The sequence below is a fragment of the Hemicordylus capensis genome, chromosome 5, assembly GCF_027244095.1.
Source record: "Hemicordylus capensis ecotype Gifberg chromosome 5, rHemCap1.1.pri, whole genome shotgun sequence".
NCBI classification, from domain to species: Eukaryota; Metazoa; Chordata; class Lepidosauria; order Squamata; family Cordylidae; genus Hemicordylus; species Hemicordylus capensis.
The window spans coordinates 203,245,895-203,268,217 of NC_069661.1; the positions used below are offsets into that span (position 1 = coordinate 203,245,895).

General features: G+C 43.5%; 1 protein-coding gene and 1 non-coding gene across 2 annotated transcripts in view; both read right to left on the reverse strand.

The window, feature by feature from the left end:
• Nucleotides 1-10,784: 10,784 nt before the first annotated feature.
• LOC128328601 (small nucleolar RNA SNORA5) lies at nt 10,785-10,918 on the reverse strand. Its single transcript, XR_008309326.1, has one exon. It is a non-coding gene; the product is annotated as a small nucleolar RNA SNORA5 (small nucleolar RNA).
• Nucleotides 10,919-18,837: 7,919 nt separating this feature from the next.
• DCN (decorin) overlaps nt 18,838-22,323 on the reverse strand; it is a 57,635-nt gene continuing 54,149 nt past the window's right edge. Inside the window, exon 8 of the mRNA XM_053255957.1 lies at nt 18,838-20,326. Coding sequence (XP_053111932.1) covers nt 20,132-20,326 — 195 coding nt within the window. The 3' untranslated portion in view covers nt 18,838-20,131. The remainder of the gene's footprint in view (nt 20,327-22,323) is intronic.

Here is a 22,323-nt window from a genome sequence, read left to right on the forward strand (position 1 = left end):
AAAGTGAGCAAAGCAAGCCCGGGCAGAGCCTTTCAGCTCCTAAGGCTCCACCTGCCTGCCCACTGATTCCCCTTCACAAAATATAAAAATAACTATGAGCCAGCATGTTGTAGTGGTTAGAGTGCTGGACTAGGACAGGGGAGACCCAAGTTCAAATCCTCATTAAGCCATGATACTAGCTAGGTGACTCTGGGACAGTCACTTCTCTCTCAGCCTAGACTACTTCACAGGGTTGTTGTGAGGAGAAACCTAAGTATGTAGTACACCACTCTGGGCTCCTTGGAGGAAGAGCGGGATATAAATACAAATAATAATCATCATCATCATCATCCCCCAGTGAGGCACTACCTTGGCGTGGTTGTGGGGCTTGCATGCTCTGAGGAAGGTGAGAGCTATGCCAGAGGTCCAACCATACTGGAAAGTTTTCACCAGAGGAGCCAGACGAAGAGTGCCTCTCCCATCAACAATATGGTGAGACGTAACTTTAATAAATCTATACCGGATCGGTCATCGCCCCGGTCAACAAGGGCTGCACCAGGTGCTGGAGTCCCTGGACATCTGGTGGCAAGTGGGCGACAGGACTCAGGATCTTCAGTTGAGCAACCAGGGCTGGAGACTGCAAGGTTACTGGAAGAAACGTCACTTAACCAGAAAAAATATACAAAAAATGACAAGAAGGAAATAATGATCTGCTATTACAAGTCTAGTCCAACTAGAAGAGGTTATTTAAAAAGAATGTACCAAATTTGGAAAGAGAAGCATCCAAATACAGAAATAACAGAACAAAGGCTAGCAGACTAGAGAAGATTCATAATAAGAAATAAAGTATTCACAGGAGTTGAGCTGGAAGAATTGCAAAGAGCAACACAGGCTCAAGATATGGAAGAAGAATTACCACCAATGGAAGCAGTTGCTCAGGTGCAGGTGGAGGAGGTGTTGGAAATCGAGGATGCCACTGTTGCTGAACTGTTTCAAATTCAAAACCAGGCAACCTCCCCATAGCCTTCAACTCAAAAACCTGAATGCCGTTTAAAAGAAAAGCAACACGAACTAAAGCAAAAAATAACTGAGCACATGAACCAAACAACCACCAGGGTTCGACTTCCAGCTCTATAAACAGTTGCCAAAAAACCACTTGCTCAGGCATTAAAAGATGTCAATGCTGCACTTGCAGAAATAACAACCAAGAATTTGCAAGAAACAAACCAACTAATGTACAGTGCAGCAAGAATAACAACACAAGAGCTCGGATATAAGATCAGTGGACCTGTAAAAAAAAGAATTTAGTACATCACCTAAATGGAAGATTAGATTAGAAGATCACTGAGTGTGTGCAAAACATTTCTCTGCAGATATAGTAAGTCCATGTTGTCAGAGTTTTCTAAAGATGTCTGTCAATTTAGCATCATGCTCTTCAATGGTTTTGCCACACACTAAAATATTGTCCTGAAAGTAAGTGAGGTCATCTGTAATCCCAAAAATGGCATGCGAAGCTGCAGAAGCTAATCTAGTCTTTTGAACTGAAACAGACCCTCTCGGGTAATAAAGGCTGTATATTTGTGAGAACATCTGAGCAGAGGAATTTGATGATAGGCTGAAGACAAGTCCAACACTGTGAACAGAAAGGCCTCTTTCAGAGTAAGCAGCATTTCTTTGGTATTAGATAATGGATGACAATCCACCAACATGTTGTAGTTTACATGTCTTAGATGGGATTGGAAGGATTTAGTCTCAACAGCCTGATTTCAGGAAACTGGTTTTGGGGTACCAAAGAGAGTGATTTGGCACCGTGAAGAGCATTTTCCATCTTCCTAGCCATCCCTATAACTTTATCCAAGGGACGTTTCTGCTCCAGTAGCAGTTTTTCATGCAGTTTGGAGCAGTTTGTTTTCATAACAATCTGATCCCTGATCACTTCATCAGTAAAGTTGGCAAACTCACAGGTTACACTTAAGGCACGCAGTGCAGTGACATATTGATCAATAGATTCACCAGGCAGTAGGACTATAGAATCAAATTTGTAGCATTCAGCAATCACATTCAAAGTAGGAATGAAATGATCAAGAGCAGCTTCAAGTTGCTCTTCCCCTTCCAAGTTGGTAGGAAAGGGCAAATGAGTATATATTATTTGGCATTCAGGGCCCAGGCAATGAAGCAATATAGCCTTCTGCTTTGCTAGAATATAACAACAACAACTAAATAGAGGCCACTTTAGCCTCTAGAGACAGTGCTGGATCGATGAGCACCCCCAGACTGCAAACCTGGTCCTTCAGGGGGAGTGCAACCCCATCTAGAACAGGCTGAACATCATTCATCCAGGCAGAGGAACTACCACCCAGTAGTATTTCTGTCTTTTCTAGATTGAGTCGCAGTTTGTTCGCCCTCATCCATTCCATTACTGCATCCAGGCACCGATTCAGGACGTTCACCTCCTCACCTGTGTCTGAAGAAAAAGAGAGATACAACTGAGTGTCATCCGCATACTGATGACACCTCAGGCCAAATATCCGGATGACCTCTTGCAGTGGTTTTATGTAGATGTTAAACAGCATAGGGGAAAGAATGGAACCCTGTGAAAACCCAAAGCATAACTGCCAAGGGGTTGAGCAGCAATTCCCCAGCACCATCTTGTGGAAACAGGCCTCAAGGTGGGAGTGGAACTGCCTCCAAGCAGCACCTCCCACATCCAACTTGGCCAGCCTATCCCAAGGGATACCATGTTCAATGGTACTGAAAGCCACTGAGAGGTCCAAGAGAATTAAGAGGGTTGCATTCCCCCTGTCTCTCTCTCTGCACAGATCATCCCACAGGGCGATCAAAGCAGTTTCTGTTCCAAAGTCAGGCCTGTAGCCTGACTGAAATAGAGCAAGATAATCTATTTCCTCCAAAAGTGTCCGGAGCTGGTCAGCCACTACACGCTCAAGCACCTTGCCCAGGAAGGGAATATTGGCCACAGGCCTATAGTTGTTTACATCCTCTGTGTCTAGACTGGCTTTCTTTAGGAGTGACCAAGTAATAGCTTCCTTCAATGGAGCTGGGACCACTCCTTCCCTCAATGGGGCATTTAGAACCACCTGGACACGGCTAAAAATTCCCTCCCTACTAGATTCAACAAGCCATGAAAGGCAAGTGTAAAACTGGGTCTGTAGTGCAGAGGTTATTGCAGAAATAGAACCTCTGTTGTTTCCTGGGGTGAGCAAGAAAAACTGTGGTGGTTGGATAGGAGCCATGCTGCAGTTGGCATCCAGTGAATAGCAGAGTCCAGGACTGATAAAGAAAAAGTAACTTCAGGAGCTGTGCAGGTCAGGAAGCTAGAGAAATAATCACCAGGAGCAATAGTAGAATCCAGCAGTTCAAGAATGTAGGCCCAGTAATACAATGAAATGGATGCAGGAACCTCCACAAACTTTGCAGGCTCACACGCATAGCTGGTTTCAAAATCTTATCACCAAACGTTTTATAGCTGCCTCCCTCATAAATATAAAGCAATATTATGTTTGTTTAACTAAGCTTTATTCTGAAACAACTCCAGTTATCTCTTCCCTTCCCTCCCTTTTCTTTCTGACTCCACCCTGCCACACCCTCTGCAGGATCTCCGCTTGGACAAATTTCTAATTAACATAACATGAAAGGTTGCAAGATAGAATACAACACAATTGTCCCTATTAAGCACACCACAGTATTTTCTCCAATGGCTGTTTGCTGGTGCTTCCCTTGTGTCTTTTTTGTTCTTAGACTGTGTAAGCTCTTTGAGAGAAGGAACCATTATTGTATTTCATTTGCTGTGTAAGAACACTTTGGTCTCTTTAAAGTGATATATAATTTTTATTTATATAATTTAAATATATATTAAATGGTTTTAATATTTGTTAAAAACACTTAAAGTTATATATAAATGTTCTTAATAATAATAATGGGAATCAAAATACTAGTCAAGGGTTCTCAAGGAAGATAGTGACTGCATTCGCACATAACACAGAACCACAGTTGAATGGGCCAGAAGTTCTCAAAGTGTTATGTCTGAATGCATGCAAATGTGGTTTGGCATGGTGATAAACCCAAGGTTTCAGTTTTATAACTCCAATCTTAACCCTCAGGTTGTAGTGAGTTTCGTCACCACAACCAGAGGTTGGACTCAGCCTGCATTGCGTCCGAATGAAGAACTGCTGGTTGCATCCCCTTCAACCAGAGTTGAGGGAGGAAATTCCTCCCTCAACTCTGGTCATGATTGGTTGTGTGGGTTGTGCTTCAGTCAAGTACCCACTCCTCCGTGCCAGGCAGTTCACTTTGCACAGGCAGTTATCCTCCTCTCTGCAGTCATGCAGAGAGATCACCCTCCATTACATCTGAATTCAGACAGGAGGGGGGGGGGGCATGGGGGTTGGGAACTGTGGGTCCATTGGACCCGCAGTTCCTCATTATGTGTGAATGTGGCCTATATCCACTTTCACACTATTTTCAATTAAATAGGGTTTGAAAATGGAGGAGCAGATATAATATATCCCTTCGCTTGTTTCTAAGATAACAGTGCTGAGAAAGTATTTCTGGCACAGTCCTTGAATTGCTCAATATATTTTAAAATTAATATTCTTTCAGGTTTAAGAAAAAGCAAAATTCTTCTATTATTGTACTCAAATTCTTACTACTACAGGAAAATTCTTTTACTCAATAGTATTAATTGAGTAACTATAGTACTAATTAGAGTACTAATTAGTACTATAGTTATTCAGTAGTACTAATGAGGAGTTACTCCATAGAACTCATTAATTTCAATAGGAAGTAATTCAGTCTGCTTGGGAGTAATTCAGTCTGCTGCCCAGTGTTTCTTGAGAGTAAGAGAGGACAATGTGAAATACATAGCTCTCAGCCAAGTCAGTTCTTAATGGATCAGAATTAGCAAAGGCCAAATCACATGCTTGGTTTTTCCATGCTATAGCACACTGGAGCTAATGCTCCACAGATGTCTACAACCACAGCTAATCCTTTCAGTAGTAAAGGGCTGTCCAAGGATGCCAAAGTGGAAGCCCCAGGGTCAGTGACAGTGGCTCTGGAACTGGAGGATTGCATTTAAGAAATCTGCATTTTAAAAAAATACCCATGTACCAGCATAAATCCAATTTTAAAATAATGGGAATACATCTCCACAGAAACTGAACAAAATATGTTTATTTTGCACTAGGATTTGATGTTTTAATAGCTATTACTATATTTGCTTTCTGGTAGGTGGTTGCCTTCTATTCAGACATGAGTGGAGGGAAGCTTGAGGCGGCCCTGGTTCTGCCACCGCTACGGCCCCCTAGCCCTGCCCCTGCATCTGATGTCAGATGCAGGGAGGGTTTAGCCATGCCCCCACATCTGGCTTCAGATGAGGAGGTGTGGTTTAGCTCCCAAACGCAATGGTGTGTCCCCATTTGGGAGCTAAATCAGCCAGCACTGTTTTGAAAGGCAGAGAAAGTTGCTCCAGACGTGCTGCAAATGCAGTGCTGGCCGATTTAGCCAAAGAATGTGGCCCCATGGTCCCATTTGGAAGATAAATCATGCCCCCTGCATCTGACAGCAGACACGGGGGGCGTGTCGGGGGGGGGGCCGAGGCGCGGCCCCTGAGGTGCGGCGGCCTGGGTTCTTTGAATCCATCCACTCAATGGTGGCTCCACCCCTGTATTCAGTACTGGCCCACAAGTGTGTTGTACAGTAATGAGTGGTGGTAAGAAGTGTGTGGGGTTCAGCCACTGCTGCATTGTGGAGAAGATAGCATCTATGTTCTGAAGATATGAAGCTGCCTTTGATTTATTAATTGAACCATTGGTCTTTCTAGATCAGTATTGTCCGCATGGACCAGCTGCAGCTCTCAAGGAAGGGTAGAGACTGATTCAAGGACTGTACTAGTAATACTTTCTTAGCACTGCTCTCTTAGAAATACACAATGGTTATGTCTGCTTCATCTCCATATCAAGCTTTGTTTCACTGAAAAAAATGTGGACTGCTGGTAGTCTTTCCTGAGAGCTGTTGCCAGTCCTGAGAAGTCCACACTCAGTCCTCACACAATCTAAAAACAAAACAAATAAGGACTCAGGTAGCAGTCTTTGCCAGCTCTACCTGGATATGCTGGGGATTGAGCCTAGGACCTTCTACTTGCAAAGCATCTCTCTGCCTCTGAGCTATGCTAGGCCCTTTCCTTCTGTGTAGCCAAGGAGAAAGGAATTTGTCATTCCTGCCTTCAAGCTTATCCTAGGAGTTTCTGTTTCTCTGCCATACCACTGGAAAATGAAGAGTTAATCTGGGATCAGATGTAGGCTGCTTGCTTGAATGAATGACTTCTGTGTGGGGGAAAAATCATAGCCCCAAGATGATTCAACACAATGTGAGAAATGCATCAAGAATTTATTCCATGAATTATGGGCAGTCAATGGCATGGAGATGGCAGCTAGACCCTTTTCTACTTATGACAGTTTTCCATGATCACTCTCATAACCTGAATCACTCCAACACATTTGGCCAGCCTACAAGACCTAATGGCACCGTGGGGAAATGACTTGCCTAGTGAGCCAGAGGTTGCCAGTTTGAATCTCCGCTGGTATGTTTCCCAGACTATGTGAAACACCTATATCGGGCAGCAGTAATATAGGAAGATGATGAAAGGCATAATCTCATACTGTGTGGGAGGAGGCAATGGTAAACCTCTCCTGTATTCTACCAAAGACAACCACAGGGCTCTGTGGTCACCAGGAGTCAACACCAACTCGATGGCACAATTTTACCACCTGAGATGCTTGCTTTGGCATCACCTTGATATCTCACTGGCAGCCCTGACAATATTACTACTCCAAGCAACTGCCCAGAACACCCATTGTAGTCTATATAATGGAGAATTGGTTTTGCTGTAGGATGGACAATGGGTCTTCATTAAAATGCTCCAGCTGTTCCACACACAGAGAAATAAATGGGATTTGAATCTGCAAAACTGAGAATTACTGCTGGAGCTTTGAGGACATCTGTTAAAAATTAATACACATGCTTTGTTGTATGAACTGATGGTATTGGCTCTACTCTTCTTCAGCAATCTAATTTTTTGGAACCCAATTACTTTTTAGAACCCTGTTTCATATGAAATGAGTTTCATGAAAAACAATTTGTCTCCAATAGTGTAAGCCATTCATTATTTTGTCATGTGACTGCCCCCAATCTGTTGTTTTGTGTGTCTGCCCTCTATTCTTTACTTTTATTTCAAATGGAAAGTATTGGGGAACATAATATAAGCCTTACAGAATTTGTGGTAATCCAGGACTTGCTTCTTATTCCTAAAAAGGAAATGGCAGCTTTGGAGATTTACAAAGTGGTAATCCTGGTACAACCTATTAACGGACCACAAGAGCGTTTATCTTATCCCTGCATCTTTTTTATGAGAGTTCAGAAGAATTACTCACTGTGCTTCATTGCTTCCTTCTTGAAAATGTTTAGAACTTGCCAGCATTAATTCCATTTCTTCTTGTTTCTTATTACTATCTAGTTTCACAATGTTTATAAAAACAGGACCCCTTATTAGTTCTACTAGAAAACATTGACACAATGAGGTCATTCACACAATCCAAAACTATGTTCTACCCAGGTTTGGCATCCGTGTGTGCTTTTTGGTTATGTGGAAGCAAGGTAGAAGGAAAAGCTACCCAGGTTTTCCCTCTACTTTGCTTTCACACAATCACTTCTATCCAGGTTTTCCTCCTACCTTGTTTCCACACAACCAAAAATTGGGAGTACACACAACTCCCAAACCTGGGTAGAACACAGTTTTTAATTGTGTGAATGACCTCATGATCTGTCCTTTGATGTGACCAAAGCAGAAACAAAAAATAGAGGATGATCCCATTTATTCCTGCATGTAGAATGATCTGCAAATAGTGGTCCACAAGCGGGAGTGGGGAGGCTTTTAACAGCAGAAAATCCCATGCACTGGACAGTGTGCACTGAAGGGTAAGCAAAGGTTATGTTGAGTCCTTGTCTTTCATATTTCATGCATGTGAAACTAATAGTTACATCTTATGGCTTTTGGCTGTATTAAATGTTTTGCTGTATTAACAAGCCATTTACAACAACAAAATAGAATGAGGATTTCAGTTGGCATGAATCTGTTGTTTCATTTCCTTCAGTGTTGTTAATGATAAAAAGAAACAGAAGTAGTCACAACAGAGTGGACTGGGAATGGGTGGGTGGGAGACTGACAAGGATGCAGCAGTGCCGTGAGAAAGCAGCCTAGCAGAACTTCCCAACTGACTGCCTCAGTGCAGTGGAGAAGCAGCCATTTTTGTCACCACCCTCCCCTTCCACAGGACGCCATCTATGCAACCCAAAAATATGTTCTTGAGGGCTGCGCAACCTTCAAGAAGTATTTTCAGGTGGCACAGAAGGCTTCCTAGGGAAGGGGAGGATGCCAAAAATTGCCCCTTCCTCACTGTACTGTGTAATAATTCAGGAAGTTCTGTTAGGCTGCTCTATCCCAGCACTGCTGCATCCTTTCTTTGGCCCTGTTTTGACATAAACATAAAACTAAATGTGCCAGTTTTGAGTTTGTGATTGTCCGAAAGCATGAAGCCATGGTTTTTTCACCCAACTGCAGCTCCGTTTTCACTTCCAAACTTGAATTTGAACCCTCAGTTTGTAGTGAATTTCGCTGCTGAAACCTGAGGCTAGGAAGAACTATTCTGTCGTACGAATTATGCTGCCTGCCATAACCTGGGTTTCATGTGAAAGTTCCTCCTGCCACCATTGAGAGGCCAGCTTAGAGGAGCCCATAAATGTATCCGTTCTAGGGCAGCAGCATTTCTCACTTCTCACCTCTTGGAGCTGGTGCCCCACACTCTGCTATCCCCTTGTTCCTCTTGCCGCTGCTTGGCAAGAGGGATGCCACATACCTTCAGTTTCTGAATTGGGAATGCACACTTTAATCAAAAGAAGGAGAATAGACACATGTACAAGGATCCCTTTCATTGACCTATTCTAGGGTCAATGAAAGGAGAATAGACACATGTACAAGGATCCCTTTCATTGACCTATTCCCTTTCATTGACCTATTCCTATCCCTTTCATTGACCTATCCCTTTCATTGACCTTCTAGCCCCATTCCTGGGACTCTTGGGTCTTATCAATGGAGTGTGGTTTCTTTGGTCTTAATGTACAGAAAGGTGTGAGGGTGGGGGACCAGACTAAGGGACATGCAGAAAATCTTGGAGGAAGATACTGGCTGCCGGACCAAGGAAGGGCCGGGGCTGTTCGTTGGGTACTCCAGGAACAGATCTTATTGACTTCCTAGGAGGGGATATGTAAGGTGGCAAAGGATCCTGGAGTTTGGTTCACTGTAACCATTGGTGTCACCAAACTTGCAGACATGGACAAAGTAGTGAGAAAGACCCCAAACACTGCTTTCCTCATGCTGGCTTGCTCGTTGGGTGGGCTAGCCTTCTTGTGAGAGGGCCAGTCCACCAGACAAAAAAGAAACACTAATGTGTTTTAGTTCTCCATTTGACTGCACTCTCTTGAAGTAAATCTTCCAGCTTTAGAGGCTGCTGCTGTTGCTGGCATCCGGCATCTTGGGGCTCCCAGCGTCACTGGTCAACAATCAGACTCATACTCTGCACTTTCCCCCTTCCACCCAATCCTTCTGGATTTAAAAGTAGTTCAGGCTGCTTCAGATGTTTGAGCGGTTCCATGTTGCATGGGCAGACATGGAGAGATCAGGGATGAATCCTATGTCCCATGCTAATCACAACTGTCTGGGCCCAATGCTGCGGCAAATGAAAGCCAGACATTGCAGAGCACTGTGATGGGACACCCATGGATTATAATAGTCCCTGGCCAGCCAGGTGGCCACAATCTCTTATGTGATTTAATTCTCCTCTAGATGGATGGTTCTTCTCATGAGGTTTGGCTGAGACCAAGCATGCTTGCATCAAGGCGAAGGGGCTGGACCCCCTTCCTCCTACCTACTTTTACAAGAGAGAGAGAGAGAGAGAGAGAGAGAGAGAGAGAGAGAGAGAGCGCAATACCACTGGTCCATCTAGCTCAGTACTGTCTACATGGACTGGCAGCAGCCTGCAGGGTTTCAGGAAGATTTTCCCCAGACCTACTGAAAGATGCCAAAGATTGAACCTTCTGCATGCAAAGCAGATGCTCTCCACTGGACTACAAGAAGAAACTGACATTATTCATTGCAAGACAGAGTTGACATTATTAGACTTAGGCACATAGGAAGCTAGAAACATAGGAAGCTGCCATATCCTGAGTCAGACCATTGGTCTATCTAGCTCAGTATTGTCTTCCCAGACTGGCAGCAGCTTCTCCAAGGTTGCAGGCAGGAATCTCTCTCAGCCCTATCTTGGAGAAGCCAGGGAGGGAACTTGGAATCTTCTGCTCTTCCCAGAGTGGCTCCATCCCCTGAAGAGAATATCTTACAGTGCTCACAATTCTAGTCTCCCATTCATATGCAACCAGGGTGGATCCTGCTTTGCTAAGGGGACAAGTCATGCTTGCTACCACAAGACCAGTTCTCCTCTACTGTGCCAGCTCACAAACACCATGTCATTAAAAGCTCTCAGTCAATGAACAATGCATGTCTACTTTGCCTAAGGCAGACCAACCCAAACATCTTGTGTCTCCAGATGTTGTTGAACTGCAACATCAGCTGGGGATGATGGATGTTACAACATCTGGGGACCCAAAGTTGGGAACCCCTATAGTTAAGGGATGGTTGGAAGGACCCGTTCAGCTGAGGCATGAGCAGAGAAGGACTCCCTCATTGTCTGTTGCATGTTTTTATCCCCAGGCCCAACAGCACAGACCTGGAGCCCATGAACTACAAGTTTTTGTGGCAACCACAAGGCCAGTCCTAACCCCACAGCAGGACAGCACCAACTTTGACATGACTGCTTTATACTGAATGAGACCATCTAGCTCAGTTTTGACTACTCTGATTGGCACTGGCTCTCCAAAGTTTCAGACAAGAAATTTTCTCAGCCCTGCCTAAAGATGCCAGAGATTTAACCTTAGTCCCTCTCGATGCTCTGTTACTGAGCTATGCCTCCTTTCTACAAGATGGAAAACAACACAGAGTTGAAAGGTAAACCACCCCTTCCATCCAAGTTGTAGTCCTGACAGGTCTCTCCATGACTTCTGTTTTAAAATACATAAAGCCTGTAAAAGTAATTCTTGTGTTTTAAAGTAAAAATACACCTGATCTGACATTGTGTCGAATTTGATCCTCTTGTTTGTGATGTGGAATCCTAGCTTTGGATTCCACATCACAAACAATTCTGAGGCAAGTATTTAATTTACAGCTTGTGATAAATTATAATTATGTCAGTATGATATATGGATGTTCTATATTATTCAAGCTGGTATACTGTTATATTTTACACCACTTGAGAGTTTGCTTGCAGAATAGGATGAATTCTCCAGGCCTATATTTTTCTTGTGCTGACTCAGTTTTGGCTAAAACAGGATTGAGTGATACTATAGTCTGAATGACTATAATACATTGCTGGTAAAACCATACTCAAAAGACATATTCCAAAACAATCCTGCGGTGGATCAGTAAATAGACAATGAAATTCAGACAATGATACAGGATGATTGTGAGGAAGAAGTTTTGATGTTGTTCATGATATACCATGAGATCTTAGCTAGATGTGTAATATACCTGTACAGTACTTAAAGTTGTTTGAAAAGTGGCACCATGATTGTCATGATTAGAAATATGTAACTTTTGAATGTTTTAGTGCTGGATGGAAATTGGAAACTATTTTTAAATCAAATGAAGATTCCAGTAAGTATTGGCTTTTCATTTGTTTTACAGATGCAGGAAATGATTTAAGGGTTACTTCTAAAAACAGCTTGCTGGATAGGTCCACTTCATTCTAAATAGTGAATTTGTTTTTGATCCCCTTTGAAAACTGAGAACACTGTATAAGAGACACTCAGTAAGCAAATACAGATGCTTTACTTATCACTAACTTATCGGGGAAGGGAATGCCTGGATGCAGTCTCTTTTCTAATTAAATGATCAGAGCTGACAGTACAATAATCCATTCATTGGTGCATATACATGTCGTCATGCACATATTGTTGGACGCTGACTGTGAATCCTCCCAACAGCCTTGTTAATATGTGAGGGCAGTGCTCACAATGGAACTAAAAAAGGGTGGGGTGGTTTAGTTTCAAATTAGGCCAGACTAAATTACATCAGTTGAAAAGAAGTGAGAGGTTTTTTTTTAGGTCCATCTGAAAAGAAGTGGGAATGGCATTTCATCCCATTTAGAGGACTGCATGTGGGAATGAAGCCAGAAATGCCAGAGCTCAGAATATATACAGCCCATAATAACTTTGTGGTAGATCACATACTTTGCATGCAGAAAGTCCCAGATTCAACCTCTATCATCTACAGGTAGGGCTGGGAAAGTCCCCTATATGAGAATCTGGAAAGCTGCTGCCTGCCAGTGTAGACAATACTAAGCAAGTATTGTAAGAGGATCGCCACCGAATGGTGCAGCGGGGAAATGCTTGACTAACAAGCAGAAGGTGACCAGTTCGAATTCCCACTGGTAAGTTTCCCAGACTATGGGAAACACCTACAGTATATTACCCTGGTAGAACTGAGGATGGGTATGTTTCTTTTCCGTTAGCAGACAGTAGTGAATGTATAACACGTAATGTGGCTAAATTTTGTGCAGCAGTAGTCAAGGTTAGATCTAAATTGTTTGAGTAAATGGTATTAGAATGACTTGGTTAAATGGTATTAGAATGATTTGGTTTTAAAAAATTATTATTATTCCCCTTTTTGTATTCTGTCAAACGAGTTGTATTCTTTTGTTTCTGTTATGGGTCATTGACTGTAATAAAGATTCGTTCATTCATTCATTCATTCATTCATTCACTATAGTATATTGGACAACAGCAACATAGGAAGATGCTGAAAGGCATAATCTCACACTGAGCAGGAGGAGGCAATGGTAAACCCCTCCTGTATTCTACCAATGAAAACCGCAGGGCTCTGTGGGCACCAGGAGTTGAAATCGACTTGATGGCACACTTTACCTTTACCTTTTCTAAGGAGGATCAATGATCTTGCTATGAGCTGATATGAGAACTTTGTATGTTCATATGCTCAGTGGTTACATCATCCTCCCTTGTTGAGTGGGGCAGCTTACTCTACCCCTTTGCTGCCAGTGCATAGCACCTGCCCCTGCACTTTCACTGCCAGAGAAGGATGTGAGAGGGAAGGAAAAGGCAGCAGCCTTGTAGATGATACCTGCATTATTTGTGATATACTACTTTTCAAAGGAAAAGTTCTTAAGTCATGCAGCTCATTCTGCATGGAGGAGAAGGGCTGGTCTTGTGGTAGCAAGCATGACTTGTCCCCTTGGCTAAGAAGGGTCTGCCCTGGTTGCATTTGAATAGGAGACTAAACTAAATGTATGAGCAGTGTAAGATATTCCCCTTAGGGAATGGAGCTGCTCTGGGAAGAGCAGAAGGTTCCAAGTCCCAAGTCCCACCGCCACCATCTCCCAGACAGAGCTGAAAGGGACTCCTGCCTGCAGCCGGAGAAGCTGCTGCCAGTCTGTGTAGACAATACTGAGCTAGATGGACTGACTAGATGGTCTGACTCAGTATATGGCAGGTTCCTATGTTCCTATTCTTCACCATCTAATATTGTAGAAAGAGTGGGGGAGATAATGTGGTAAATCCTAATTGAGTTGGAACCACAAATACATAATCTCTCAATAGGGGTGTGCACGGAACCAGCTGGCCTAGTTCGGTTTGAGTTTGGACTGGACTCAAACCAGACAGGCCAAGTTTGGTCCAGCCCCCATTGATAAAACCAGTCTGGGGAGGGGGGTTTCACGAAATTATTTTTCAATTTTTTAAAATGAAATAAAAATAATACTTGTAGCCCTCCTGTAGGCCACGGGGGGTGGGTGGGTGTGGATTCCCACGAAGGTTCCCCCTCCCCCCGCCAGGCTCTTAAATCACCACTGTGGCCCAGGTAAATGCTTGCTTTTGGCCCATTCAGGCCTCCTTAAGTACCCGTGGTGGCTATTTTGGCCACTGCACATGCTGGCTTCGCAGAGGTCAGTTGCGCATCCGTGGTGGTGGCAAAAATGGCCACCGTACGCACTTATGGAGACCCGAACGGGCCAAAAGCAAACATTTACCCAGGCTTCAGAGGTGATTTAAGAGGCCAGCAGGGGGAGGGGGACCTTCATTGACACACCCCCCGCAGCCTACAGGAAGCCCCTCGAAGGGGCTATAGGGTTGTTTTAATTTTATTTGGGGTGGGGGGTAATTCAAACGTTCCGTGGACTTGTCCGGAGGTTCGATTCTGGCCCGGAGGGAACCGGGATGGGGTTCAGTTCAATCCCGAACCCCCGAACCTCCGGACTAAACCCCCACACCTCCGGACCAGTCCGCACATCCCTATCTCTCAAAATATGACTTATTCGACAAGCATCCTTCATATAGAACATTATAGAACATTTCTGGTATCCTATGACAGTGAAAACGTTCCTGACCCCAGCCTGACTGTACTTCAGGTATACTAAATATTTGTCAAATTGAACTTCAGATGATGTTCAATTCATAACCATTGCTTTACCCTCTCCCTAGCTCTTTCATTATCAACATTAATATATAGTGCCTCCACATCAAAACTTTCCACATACACCATCTCCATGTTATCATGTTATTTTATTTATTTAATTGTCAAATTTGTACACCACCCCAAACTTTCATCTTTGGGTGGTTAACAACATAACACAAGTTAAATCATACACAAAAATCTTAAAACAATGTTGGCAATTAAAAAATTATAAAGCTTGGCTGAAGAGGTGGGTTTTCAAGTGCTTTTAAAACATTGTCAGAGATGGGGAGGATCGTATTTCAGTAGGTAGTACATTCCACAGTCTGGGACAATAAGCTGGGGATAATACACGGAAATGGTTTATCAATCAAGGATACTGATGGTTTGATTGCTGTCTGTTTACAATGTAAGGTGTTTAGATTTAATGAAAGATATTTCTCTCTCAGAAGTGAACCTTGGCTCTGGGAAACCGACTTCCACCATGACTTTCTATTCCCTATATTAATTATACTGAGAGGGGGTGTATAGATCAAGATGTAATATTGTACAAGAGGTATATTGATGATATCTTGATTACAAGAACTAAAGATCATGCTGATAGAAAGTTTGGGGAGCTCGATAGACTAGGAAGTGTAAGATTAACGAGAGGACGAGTGGCATAGCAAGAATGCTGCTGGCTCTGTCCAGTCTGCTGCCAGTGGCTCCTGCTGCCTCAGCCATGCCCCCTGTGCCTGATGTCAGGCAGGCGCGGGAGGGGTCACATTTGCAAACAGTGCCTCACGGCCCATTTCAAACACTGGGAGATTCGATGGCTCAGTGGTGGTGGGGGGTAACTTTAAGGGCGGGGGAGGGTGCACTTACACCTCCCTCCTGCCACATCTCCCCTGCCAGCGCTCACTGAAAAACTGGTCTGGCGGTGCGACAGCATAGCTCCCTACCACCCCATTTGCTCCTTGGACTGGAAGTGACAGGAAGTAGCATGCGCGCATGCGCATGTCAGCATGTGATTGCGCACATCACACTTGCTCACACGCATGCACCCAATGTGCATGCACCCAATGCTGGCAGGGAGGTACGCTGCTGCCCCGCCAGACCGGTTTTTCAGTGAGTGCTGGCAGAGGAAACACAGTGGGAGGGGGGTTGTAAGTGCACCCTCCCTTGCCCTTAAAGTTATCCCCCCACCGCCATTGAGCTGTTGAACCTTTCAGTGTTTGAACCTGTTTGGAGGCCCGTAAAAGGGCCTCCAAACAGGTTCATGCACATCCCTATTCCCTGCCCGTCTGATGCATGTCTGATGTAGGGGTGTGGCTTGGGCACCAGGCATGGCCCCTAGGCATGGCAGCTGTCCAGGTTCTTTGAACCCCCTACACAGTGGTGGCTCTGCCCCTGGAGGGAACAATCTAATGAACAGGGATGGTTATTTTTAGATACGGAAATCCAAATTAATGGGGGCTACGTGGAAATTAGGTGGTATAGGAAGCCCATGGAAAAGGAGATTGTAATGAAGAGTAATGTAGCACATCCCAGAATTGTAAAGGAGCAGATAGTTAAGAATGTAATACAAAGGACTATAGGTGTGTCTTCTAGTGAACAGCTTGTGACATCTAGGGAAAAGGCTGAAGAGTTGATTCAAATTAATGGCTATAAACTTCCACTATGTGGGAGTAGGGGTGTAAAGTTTGTGAAAGGATGGCCAGCTTTAAAAAAATACCTTTTGTAACAGATAGATTCTCATGGCAGGTACAGGAAACTTGGAGTAGACGTGGAGTTAAGGCCAATGTGGTTTGTAGAGCACCTAAAACTTTAAAACAGCATTTAGTTAAATCCTGGTTGTATGATACTAGATGTGAAGGGAGGGACTGTTCTATCTGTGAGGCAGATGAGGGTCAGTGCATGGTGCAACCTGACAATGTCTACCATTTGGAGCTTCCTGAACACGAATGTGTTGATTGTATGAAACGACCACTACTGAGCACTAGAGGCCACTGTTACACCTATAGTGCAAACTGCCTGGCTGACTGCTTGCTGGTCAGAAGAGTGAGGGTGCCAGGAAGTAATAATCACGGGGGTTGGGGGAAAGAATGAAGGTCATCAAACTCTCCATCCAATGGTTTCATTTTCTCTTATCATTCCTAGCTTTCTATAATTAACTCCTTAGATTATCTCTCCCCACTACCAAGAGTTTGTCAATTCAGAGAATCATAGAATTTTAGATTTGGAATCCCCAGACCTTGGAGGCATTCTAGTCCAGCCCCCTGATTAGTGGAAGATTCTACTAGATCCTAAACCTTTTATATTCCCCAGATCCAGGGGCCTAGCAGCCATTGAGCGGGTTCAAAGAACCCAGACTGCCATGTCCCAGGGGCCACCCTGGCACCCCAACCTCACCCCTGCATCTGACGTCCAGCATGGGGTCATGGCCACATTAGCAAACAGGGCTGCAGACCCTGTTTGTAAGTAAAATTCGGCACGTCCAGCATTTTCAGTGTGGCTGGGATGGCTTCTCCAAGTCAGGGAGAAGCCATCCTGGCCACGCTGCAAAGGCAGCACTGGCCAAATTTTACTTCCAAATGAGGCGCAAGTTCCTGTTTGCTAATGTGGCCATGCTCCCTGCACCTGACATCCGACTCAGGGCCATCGGACGTCAGATGCAAGGGGCATGGCTGGGGTGGCACTGTTTTGCCTTGTTGTTACACATAAATCTTCCCAATCCACCTTCCAGCTGTTCTCCACTTTCCTATCTCCCTTGCCTCAGATTTATCATGAAGGCTCCTAATTCCCTCACATCTCTGAGGAGGGCACTGTGTGAAACAGGATGCTGGACCTGATAGGCTTTGGGCCTGATCCAGCAGGGCTGCTGGATGTTATCTTTCTCTTCTCATAAAATGATTAGGTCTCCAATGCTGTTCCTCCATTCCCAAAGACACTTACACTGTTGCTACTTTAAGTAGCTAGATTCAGGATCATATTAGACAAGATGATGGGGACCTCTGGTTGGATCTCCTGTCTCACCATCCTTTCACAAACGGCAAGTGTGGAGGAAGATTTGGACTATGTGCACATGTGTTCTTTCTTTAATTAGGCAATAATATCAGGGAGGGCCACCTTAAGTGATGCAGTGGGGAAATGCTTGACTAACAAGCAGTAGGTTGCCGGTTCAAATCCCCGCTGCTGCTATATTGGGCAGCAGCGATATAGAAAGATGCTGAAAGGCATCATCTCATACTGCGCAGGAAGATGGTAAACCTCTTCTGTATTTTACCAAAGAAAACCACAGGGCTCTGTCGGCTCCAGGAGTTGAAATCGACTTGACGGCACACTACTTTACCTTTACCTTTAATATTGGTATAAGCAGGGGATAGTGTGGAGGGAAAGGGTAAGGCTCCCATCCCCTGGCACTGTGATTTAATTTCAACACTTACATGACTACTTTTGCCAAAATTTAAAGAAATGGGAGATCACAGATCAGACCTCTATAATCTTGTCTAATTTATTCCTCAGCAGGTCTCCCAAAATCCTATAAATCTGGTAAGGCATCTATAGCTTTCTATAGGTAAGCCATCTGTATGGTAAGTTCCTTCAGCCCAATAAACTCCCATTTTCTATATGGCTGTCTAAAGTCTCCAGAACCTTCTGGTTACTTTGATAATAATAGAGTTTAAGAACATCATTAGTGTTCTTGTTCTGATTCAGGCAGAATTTCAAATACAATAGTTGTGAAGAGGTTGGTGGTTTTCCGCAAATGATGGATAATCTCAGTTTCATAGAAATTCAATTTTTCTTCAAAGTGCAGACATATTTTCTAAATATCCTTTGGTTTTTGTTCGTTTCTAAAACTTCTGTTTGTGCTATATAGCACTGAGTGATTGATTGAGGTTCATGCTAGTGACAGTGACCAGATTGTGGCTCATATGGAGAGACAAAAAGTACCAGTTTATACAAGCATAAACCTCAGTCCCCCACCCATCATATCCCATGTCTTGATTTCTTCCTTCTTTAGATCTCTTTTGGTACTGTACTAACAACTATACAATGAAAAATACTTTTCATAAAATTTGCTGTTGAGAAAATCTTTCTAGTATCCCTGTTTATGAAGGAAGCGCATACATTAATTTAATTTAGTTAATTTAGTTGCTTTATATAATGTGTATTAATTTTCTGAAGCTATGCTGACATTGATTTGGATAGCAGAGCCTATATAACACACACCAAGATTCTGGAGTTTGCCAGTACTGTTTAATATAAAAACACATACATACATTGAAAAGATTGTATTTTGGACAATTAAGAGGTATCCAAATTTTGCTTTAATGTGAAGTGGAAAAATATACAGTTAAACTTTGAAGACAGTGATCCTAGATGTACAGCCTTCTTTTGATATGCTCACTACTAATTAAAGCCAGTTATGAGTTGCATCTAGAAGGTTTGCTTTCAGATGGCTTCTAACAAAGAACTAGAAAATATGCTTTCCTAGTTCTGGCATGTTGACACTTCCTTGTTCCCAGATGTAAATCTGTTGGTATTACTCAACAGGCAACCTGTATCTCTCTCTACATTGTATTTGAAAATACTGTTAAAACTGAAATGCCATTTTAAAAATCGATGAATTTATATTGTTGCATTCAAGGGCATGAATTAACATAGAAGGCTAACTCCTGTTTAATTTACACATGTATGCAGTTTTACTGGACACAACCCACTGAGTGGTTTTCCTGTGCATATCTATTGTAATTCATGGAAGTTATATGGGAATATTGCTCAGTGGATTATGACTAACAGAAATGGTCATCTGCTGTGACCATGGAGAGATGATTTGCTCTTTTCAAAATTAGCTGTTGTAAGCCAGAAATAGTAGCATCTGGGGATACAATAATTATATCTGATATCTCAGTTTTTTATTTTGTTCAGTACAATGTTTTCCTAATCTTGCATAGAATTATCTGGGAAGACTTGAAACATATTTAGAAAAGAAAATGCATATATATTAAAAGGGTATTTTTAACCAAAAATACTGACAAAAGCAATGTTTTAATATTGCTTATGCCATATAGGTGCATCAGAACCTACACTCAGGCTTTACACATGTAGCAGGTAATATTAAACCTATGGGGTTGATTATTTTTGCCCAAGAATAAAAATATATATATATAAATTGAAAAGTTCCTTTCCCTCCAAGTAATTTCTTTGTGTTGCTGTAAAGAACATCATATATAATTTTTAATTATGAAAAGCTTGAAAAATATTTACCCCAAATCTCATGCACAGTGGAATATTGACATTATCACACTTTGGCTAATTGAGAGATACCACAGAAATACTGTATACTACATGCTGGCAATGAAGTGAAAGCAAAAGTGAATTTAGCAATTTTTTCTTGGAATGAACTGTTAGGTCTTTTACATATTTAATAATATCCACTCTGCAGTTAAGTTTCCAGTATTTTGCTTTAATAGTTTTGAACAATTTTAACAGGCATTGGGTATTTATAGCTGAAATGCAACTGTGCATCTATTTGTAATTTCCAAGTTGTATAGCAGATCGTTCATAGATACATCGGAATGTGGATGGCTGGATTTCCCAGTACTGCACAGGGTTACTAAACAGACTCACTCCTGAATAAGAGGCCTTCTTGGTGTTGTATCCAGGAGGGCAAAAATCGTTGGGGCCGACAGCAGCAATGTTGTTGTTATGAAGGTAGACCACCTGAAAGTCACAAAGATTATAGAAGTGAGGCAATCAAAGTATCATGCTGCAATCATGGGGAACATTTATTGTTATTTTGTGCCCAGATTTCCAAACTTTGGGGCCAAAAAACTCCCTTCGAAAGCTCACCTCATGAGCTCACTACAATCAGAGCAGAAGAAAGCCTCTGCCAAATCTTGTAATACACTTTGCCCAATGAGGAGAAAAACCAATGGAACTTCCCTGCCTTCTGTCTTTACGTTGCATTCACAAATACTTGCACTGTATACTTCATGTAGTAATCATAGACCTTTACAGATATTGTAAGATATTCCAGTACAGCCTCCTGCTCAGAACAGGAATCTGCTACATCATCCCTGGCCCTCTGGCCTCTCTGTCATGCTGCAGGACCACCAGAAAAGAGGGCTTCCCCATATCTTCTCATCACTCCTCCATGATGTTACATTGAGGTTTCCCATACAGTGAAATACTTTGAAATATAATTGTGTGTGTAATACACACACACTCTCTCTCTCTCTCTCTCTCTCTCTCTCTCTCTCTCTCTCTTCATAGATGTTCAAAGTCGATTTCATTTGTTGTACCTGGGTGGTAAGTAAGGAATGGGAGGGAGCATAGTGGGAGCTGGTCTTGTGGTAGCAAGCATGAATTGTCCCCTTTGCTAAGCAGGGTCCTCCCTGGCTCCATTTGAATGGGAGACTACATGTGAGCACTGTAAGAGATTCTCCTTAGGCTGCTCCAGGAAGAGCAGAAGGTTCCAAGTTCCCTCCCTGGCATCTCCAAGAGAGGGCTGGGAGAGATTCCTGCCTGTAACCTTGGAGAAGCTGCTGCCATTGGCAACACTGAGCTAGATGGAGCAAAGGTCTGACTTGGTATAAGGCAGCTTCCTATGCTCCTAGCAGTGCCCCCCCTCCACACACACATACAAACTTGCATGCTCCACTATCATGCCCCCTGCTCTCCCCATCTTCAAAGTTTGTTCACAGAGGCATATGCTGTACTTTCCGTGATCTGGAACACTGAGTTGCTTTCCGTGATCTGGAACACTGGACAGTGTTTTTCTCTGCAGACCAATGCTGTGCTCAGGGAAAACTATGGAGTGCCCCAGTGCTCTGTGGGGATGTGCATGAGTTTGGCGCTTCCAAGAGAAAGCGCCGAACTGGCTCGAACACTGCATTTGAACTAGCTCGACTGACAGAGGGTCCATGTGTGCCTTTAAAAGAGCAGGGAAGGAACTCATTAGCAGCTCACTCCCCACCCCGCCGCTTTCCCCTCACTGGCGCTTGGTTTTTCAAGAAACGTGCGAGACTGCAGTGCTGCTTCCGGTGGCCCTGATCGGCATTGGCACGCACATGGCTGGGGCACATGCACACTGGCCATTTGCAGGGTCAGCATACCATGAGTGCTGGCGGGGGAGCGCCAGCGGGGAAAAGCACCAGTGGGAGTGAGCAGCTAAGGTGCTCCTTACCTTAAAAGGCATGCCCCGGCCACCTCAGGGAGTGCACGAACCATTCATGCACATCCCTGGTACTCTGGCAGGGCTAGTTGGTGTGTTCCTTTTCCTCCCCTACCCAGGTACCATAGCAACTGAAGAAGGCTATAAGCCCTATTCACATGTTATGTTCAGCACTCATACAACAAGTGTACAGTGCACACAAGTACAGATCAGTGCTCAGGTACAGTTATTCACAGGTTTATGTTGAACACAGGAAGAGCGTGCTATCTGACTGTACTATACGTTTGAGGATCCTGTTCATGGATTCACTTTTACAATGAACATAGGTACAGTCATTCACACAGCACCATGTACCAAAATATGCACGTGTGTACAGATATGTGAATACCAGTACAATGTAATGGCTGAATGGGGCCAAAGATTGCTGCCTAGGGGCTGCCAACCCCAATTTCTTAAGCATTAGGAATGCTTCCTGTTGTTCATGTGGAGCAATTGCTGGGACTGAAAATAAAGGGGCAGACCTTGCTTGTGTGGAGGTTTTTGT